The sequence below is a fragment of the Octopus bimaculoides genome, chromosome 11 (assembly GCF_001194135.2).
Source record: "Octopus bimaculoides isolate UCB-OBI-ISO-001 chromosome 11, ASM119413v2, whole genome shotgun sequence".
NCBI lineage: Eukaryota > Metazoa > Mollusca > Cephalopoda > Octopoda > Octopodidae > Octopus > Octopus bimaculoides.
This window is the reverse complement of record NC_068991.1, coordinates 32,503,757-32,511,124: the sequence shown is the minus strand read 5'-3', so window position 1 is coordinate 32,511,124 and position 7,368 is coordinate 32,503,757. Positions and strand designations below refer to the sequence as shown.

Here is a 7,368-nt window from a genome sequence, read left to right as displayed (position 1 = left end):
ATATATATATATATATACATATATATATATACATATATATATATATATATACATATATATATATACATATACATATATATATACATATACATATATATATACATATACATATATATACATATACATATATATACATATATACATATACACATATATACATATACACATATATATATATATATATACATATACATGTATATATATATATATATATACATATATACATATACACATATATACATATATACATATACATATATACATATATACATATACATATATACATATACATATATATATATATATTTGCCTTTTTATAAAAATTACTAAAATAAACAGCAAAACATTTTAAACATTGACAAAAATTTTGGAATTTTTCCCACCAGAATATCGGTCAGACAACAAATAAAGTTGTTTATTTTGTTTTATAGATTTTAAAACTTTTTTCTTACATGAATCTTTAACTGCAGAAAGGAAATTAAGAAAAGAGAAGAAAAAAAGAATCAGATAACAGTTATTTCACTAACTGACTACAATGAAACTATTCTAGGAAAAAGAAATTTATGATTTATGTAAAAACCAAATTTAAAGAGGGTAGCTTAATATTGTTTAAAAAAATGCCATTTTCTCAAAGGTATTGTGCTACAAGAAACTTGTGATTTAAGTTAAAGCTATAATGATACTTTCCTCTCCAGATATTTAAAAATTTCCATTTAGAGACAAGAAAACAATTTAATTCAGACCCTACCTCTTTAGTAACTAAACAAATAGTATTATCAACGATATTGTTTTTGTATTTATTGACCTTAGTTCATGTTAGAACATAGATATACACACACGTATGTGTGTGTGTGATGTACTGGCATGTGAATATAACAATGCAAAATGCTTATATGGGTTTGTTCACACGAAAGAGATGTGTGTGCATGGGAGAAATAGAGAGGGAGTAAGAGGGCTGTGTGGTGTGCAGTATCATGTTGCTGATTAATGGAAACACAAGACCCAATAACAGAAGTTTATTTTACTTTTAATAAATTAAAAGAAGAAAAAAAACTAAGTTACTGACTATTATCATCATCATTGGTTTTACGTCCATTTTTCTTGATGCTTGCATAGGTGATGCCCCTCCTGATATTAATCCTTGTTTTCAAGTGAGGCATTTCATTCACTGGTCTTCACATATTGAAGCTGAGCTACCTACCATGTGAATTGTTCACATGGAACATAAACATCATGGCTGCCCAAGCAACATTAAGAAGACACACACACATACAGACATGGCAGCCTGCTTATAGCTTCCATCAACCAAATTTCACTCGTAAGATATTAGTTGACTGAAGGCTACATAACTTGCCGTAGATGTTCTGGAGAAAGATCAAACCTAAAACTATGCTGTTACAAAGCAAATCTCTCAAACAGCCATGTCAGCACATTCCACCATTAATAATAATAATAATAATCCTTTCTACTAAAGATATAAGGCTTGAAATTTGGTGGAAAGAGATAGTTGATTACTTCGACCCCAGTGTTACACTGGTACTTAATTTATCAACCCTGTGGAATTTGAACTCAGAATGTGAAGATGGATGAAATGTTGCTGAACATTTTGCCTGGGATGCTCGCTGCCTGAATAATAATGATAATGGTTTCAAATTTCGGCACAAAGCCAGCTTGTGCAAGGTTAGGAGTCAGTCAATTACATTGACCCCAGAGCTTAACTGGCACTTATTTTATCAACCCCAAAAGGATGAAAGGCAAAGTCGACAACAGTGGACCTCGAACTCAGAACACAAAGATTGGATGAAAATACCACAAAGCATTTTACCCGGCATGCTAAATAATACTACTAGTAATAATATTTACCATAGTCACAAAGCCAAAAATTTGCAGGGAGGGAACTAGTTGATTACACTGACCCCAATATTTCACTAGTACTTAATTTATTGACCCTGAAAGGATGAAAGGCAAAGCCACCAGGGCAAAAGACACAAGATCACCTCTTCCAATGCCCCCTCCCTTTTCAAAGATTGTTTGTATAGCAAGTTACTTAGTGACCTTGCCAGTGCTGGTGCCTCGTAAAAAGCATGCAGTCCACACTGTAAAGTGGTTGATGTTTGAAAGGGCATCCATCTGTAAAAGCCATGCCAAACAGAGACAGAAGTCTGGTGCAGTCTTCTGTCTGGTCAGCTACTGTCACACCATCCAACCCATGCCAGCATGGAAGGCAGACATTAAATGATGATGATGTTGCATTTTTATTTACATATTTTTACATTGTTGTCATTTAACTTCAGGTTAATTTTGATTGTCTTATCCTTCTCACAAAGTTTGTGTATCAAGGTTATTCTTTTCTTTTACTTGTTTCAGTCATTTGACTGTGGCCATGCTGGAGCACCACCTTATGTTAATAAAAAAAATGGTTTAGTGTCTCTATGTGAAAATTCTCTTTATTACTAAAGCAGTGGACTGAGGGTAATGGTCAGGTAGTGGAGGGATAGAAATGGTGAAGCAGTAGACAGAATGTTTTATTTTTGACCTTTGCAGTCTTAATCCATTCAGAGTTGTCTTGAACTTTCATTCTTAGCATTAATAAAATATTCGTTATATACTGGTATCAGTGCAGTAAACTCTAATACTGCTCTTTTATCGACAGATTCATTATTGCTTTGAATAGAAGTTTATTCAAATGTCCATTTCTCTCCCTTTTAACATACAACCATTTGTATTCTGTTAATATACACACTTGAAGTATTATACACAGTGTGGATATCAAATATTGGTTTATGTTTTTCTTCTTCTTTATTTTAACTAACGTCATGCCTTCAAAAGCCATAGATAAAGCACTCTTTCTAAGAGTATGAGCTGTTCTGTGGAGGGCAGATCTTGGGATACTTGCATGTCTGAGCAGTGAATGGCAGAATCATCAGAAAATCAGGCAAAATTTTTTCATATTAAGTTATACTCCTTCATGTTCTGAATTCAAATCCTGCTGAAGTTAACTTTATACCATAGGATGTGTGAACATTTTATGTGTGGGTGGAATCCACAGTGCTTCTGGAACTCAGTTTCACAAATGTGAGCAGGCCTTCTCTGGAATCTCATATTGCCAGCCATCTCAGTCCATTGTCATTTCCTCCATGAGGCCTAACATCCTCAGATCAGTCCTCACCATTTCATCCCAGGTCTTCCTCTTCCACAGGTACCATTCACTTTCAGTGACTGGTACTTATTTTTACAGCCGTCTTCATTCATACACATCACATGTCCAAACTAATGTATTTTCCTCTCTTGCACTCTGCATTTCATACCTTTTATACCCAACCTTTCTCAACACATTGTCATTTATGCACACTGATGTTGCACATCCAGCAGATCATACTGCCTTCGTTCCTCTCTAGCTAACACATGTCCTCTGCATTCAGAGCCCATGCCTCACTACCAGAGAATAGCCTTTCATACACAAGCATCTACCTTTCACTCTGAGAGAGAATTTTTTCGTTGCCAACAAGGTAAAAGCTCTTTGAACTTCCCCCATCCTATTATTATTTTAGAACCAATACTTTCAAAATGTCCTCTACTCTTGCTAATTTGGTCACCTACATAACAGAAACTATCTACTACCTCAAGATAGCTTCCTGGGCATTTGAGAGAATCTAAGTCCTGTATGCTCTTAGTGCTCATTGTTTCTGCACATTTGCCACACATGAAGGTGACTTTATCTGTTACTCTACCTGTGATTCCACTTTATCACATAATGTTCATAGCTTACACTGGGTGCAGCGAATGAAATTACTTCCAACTCCTATCCTACATATTGAGCAGATCCATTTACCAGACAGAAAGAGAGTCTTATCTGTTTTCTTGCTAACAACAACAATGGCTTTTCTAGGTTAACTTTAATTCCAGGTTTTGCTTTCATCCAATTCTGCTACAGATTCTGCAATAAGAGCGAGGTCATCAGTATACAGTAGTTCCCACTACTATATACTGTTTTGAACCCTCTGTTATGACCTGAGAACTGATCCTTGGTGAACCCCATTTTGCACACTAAATTCATCACTGTCTTCATGACTGACTCTCACCTTACTGACAGCACCACTGTACATGGCTTGTACAGCTCTAACAAGCCACTCCTCTACTCCTAACTTTCTTAGAGACCACCAGATAACATAGTGGACTGTCAAAAGCTTTCTCCAGGTCGATGAAAGCTAAGTACAATTTTTTGGCCAAAAAATAAAACTAAAGCCATCAGTGTTTATATTAAAAGTGTAAAATAACTGTTAGTAATACAGTTAGTAAAACAATTGTTAGTAATGCACTAACTAACTAAAAATATCAGATTTGATGGTTAAGGAACTAGTTCTTGACTGCAAAAGTGAATGATGAGAATATTTTGTAATATACAAATAATGGATAAAAATATATATATATATATATAAAAGACAAAGAGAAAATATGAAACAACTTACCTTACTAACAAGACATGGTATATTCATAGAATTTGTAGCAAAACCCATTGGGAAAGTAATGGCTTCCTCAACTCCTAAAAAATCTGCCACAGTTTGATCCAGTTCCATATGGATATCAAGTAAACCTGCAGCAAATAGTGAATTCACAAATGTCATCAGGTTTTCTGTCACTATTTGATATATATTTTTTAATATATTTCACAATCTATAGCTAAAAGCTTTTGTGGAAGAGATGGTTTCATGAATAACCATTGGTTCAAAAGATTTAAGCAGATCTAAGCCCAGTTTTTTAAGGGTGTATTTTGGGAGATTTGGTTGAAATTTCTAAAAGGTTTAACAACAATACAGAAACTCCCTTATTGGTTTGTACAAGGGTTTGTTTCAAGATGCATGTGAGTACAGATGTGCAATGTCTATTTTGTGCATAAGTGCCACCAGTTAGTTTTATAAGGGCTATGTTATGAATTGAATCAAGACTAAAATATTAAAGATGAAAAGCATTGCTAGTCGAGTCAGTAGGGCTCTAGACAATGTAATGATTGGTTACTAAAAGATAAATTTGTCACTTGTGTTGTCTATGAACAAGGTACTTACCTCACAACAGTATTCAAGTCCATCTAGTTGTAAACAGGTGTTACAGATTGTTAGGTAAATGTGGAGCTGATCAGACAAAAATTAGGTCAGCTTTTGCCTTTTTATATCAACAATAGGTCAGCCCTGATTCAACAGGATAAAAAGATATAATCATCCTGTCCTTTCTTAAATATAATATTTAGCACTACACTGTGCAAAGTGTATTTTGTTTTTGAAAAAAGTAGGGTGTGATTTGACTATGTGATTAGGCTGCTGTTACTTGCAGGTTGGCTAGTAAACATTAGACAGTAAAATTTACTGGTGTTGCTCAATTTTCCAGATAAGTGCAGGAAAAATAGCATTTCATGAGTTTAGATAGAACATCCAGCACCATCTAAATATTTAATATCTTTATGACAGGTCATAATTGATATGTACTTACAAACATTCCTTGTATTTGACAAGTGTAGATGAATAGACAAAAATTAATTTTGGTTCTATCTTACATAAAGAATCGCTAGAGTCAGACTGAAGTAGCTACATGCCAATCTGATATTATTTTCAGTTATTTGACATTCCACAAAAATATGTTGGTAAATGCAAAATAATGTCAGAAATGTTAAAGAACACTATTTCTATTAACAGACAGACAGACAGACATCATTCAACTTGAATGGTGAGAAATTCCAATCTAGCTTATAAATTAAACTTTTAGTGAAACACTAATTTTGATTACTGTACAAGGACAAAAAGATGCTTTAGAAAGAAGGCATTTACAGAGGCATAAATAAACTGATAGACCAAGCTTTGAAAGTACTAAAAATACTTAAAATACAACAAGAAGAGAATTAGCTTAGATAAGATGCAGTTTGGGTTTTTACTAGAGTATCAGTGATACTATCTTACACAAAGAGCAAGACACCTTAACTATTCACTGACTTGGATAAGGACTTTGAGAGAATACTATACTCTAAGAAAACCAAGTTCAGATGAATGGTTTAAGCCAGATATAGAAATGCTGTTAGTAAGGTGAAAACAACACCACTTCCTTATGTTTGCTAAATTTCACCAAGCCCCACCACTACCTGAATGGAGGAGCTCCTATATAGTTACTTGATCAGCTTCAAATAGCAATCAAACCCCACTCTAAATCACATACTATCATGTAAAAAAGTGAATGATGACATATTGGATTATGCAGTTGTAGATGCACCGTGCTTGAAAAGTAGATTACTTCTTGATAAAGGCTGAACAGTAGCTAAAAAACAAATCGCAGAAGGCTGAATCTCACCAAGAAGATGACAGTACTGAGTGTTTGAGACTATGTACTAGAGAAGACCTATCCAACAGTTTTGAATTGTGTGCAGATTTTGTCTTTGCTTGCAAAGTATATGGACATCCATGTGAGTAACTATCATCATCATTGGTTGCATGTCCACTTTTCCATGCATGCATGGGTCAGAGTTTCTGTTCAGAGGGTGCCACATCTGACACCTGATCAAAAGCACACCAGGCAGATCACACCACAGAAAATTTTGGATGCTGTTTGAGGAAGACCCAGTTTGTTTCCTTGAATGTTTCCTAAGCCAGGATGATTGTTGGGTTTATCACTTTGAACCAGAGACAAAGAAGCAATCCATGTAGTGACCCCCCTTCCTCACCTGCTCCAAACAAGGCCAAAGTTGTTCTATCAGCTGGATAGGTGATGGAGTCAAATTTTTTGGATGCAAAAGGCATTGTGTTAATTGACTATCTTCAAAAGGACCACTGGAGAGTACTATGCCAACTTGCTGAGGCAGTTGCAAAAGGTTATCAAGACCAAATGCCCATTAAAACTGATGAAAGGGTCTTGTTTCCTAAGGACAATGCTCCAGCACACAAGTCCTAGTTTTCAATGGCTGCTGTGCATGACGGTGGCTGTGAAATGGTTGATTAGACTCCTTATTCTCTCGATTTGGCCCCATCTGACTTTAATCTGTTCCCCAAAATGAGAAACACTTAGCTGGGAACAAGTACTGCAGTGAAGATGTCACATCTGTTGCTGATGACTTTTTTGACCAATTGGATGAAAGTTTCTTCACCAATGGGATACAAGCGCTGCAACACCAATGAAAGAAGTGTACAAGCTGCAAGTGGGACTATGTTGAAAACTAAACTTCATTTGGTCTAATTCTGAGAGAGTATCTCAATCAGCTGAAGTTTTTAGCCAAACCAGGCTAGGCTGGGTGGAGGAGTTTGTCTCCCCCTTACAAAGATAAGGACACAGGAAATGTGTGAAGGCCAACAGGAAGCGGTCCAGCTTCCTAGGGCTAAATAGCAGTAGTAT

General features: G+C 35.2%; 1 protein-coding gene across 1 annotated transcript in view; it reads right to left on the bottom strand.

Moving 5' to 3' along the window:
• Positions 1 to 7,368, bottom strand: part of LOC106878673 (serine palmitoyltransferase 2) — a 67,027-nt gene that overhangs the window by 33,848 nt on the left and 25,811 nt on the right. Inside the window, exon 6 of the mRNA XM_052971964.1 lies at positions 4,470 to 4,639. Coding sequence (XP_052827924.1) covers positions 4,470 to 4,639 — 170 coding nt within the window. The remainder of the gene's footprint in view (positions 1 to 4,469; positions 4,640 to 7,368) is intronic.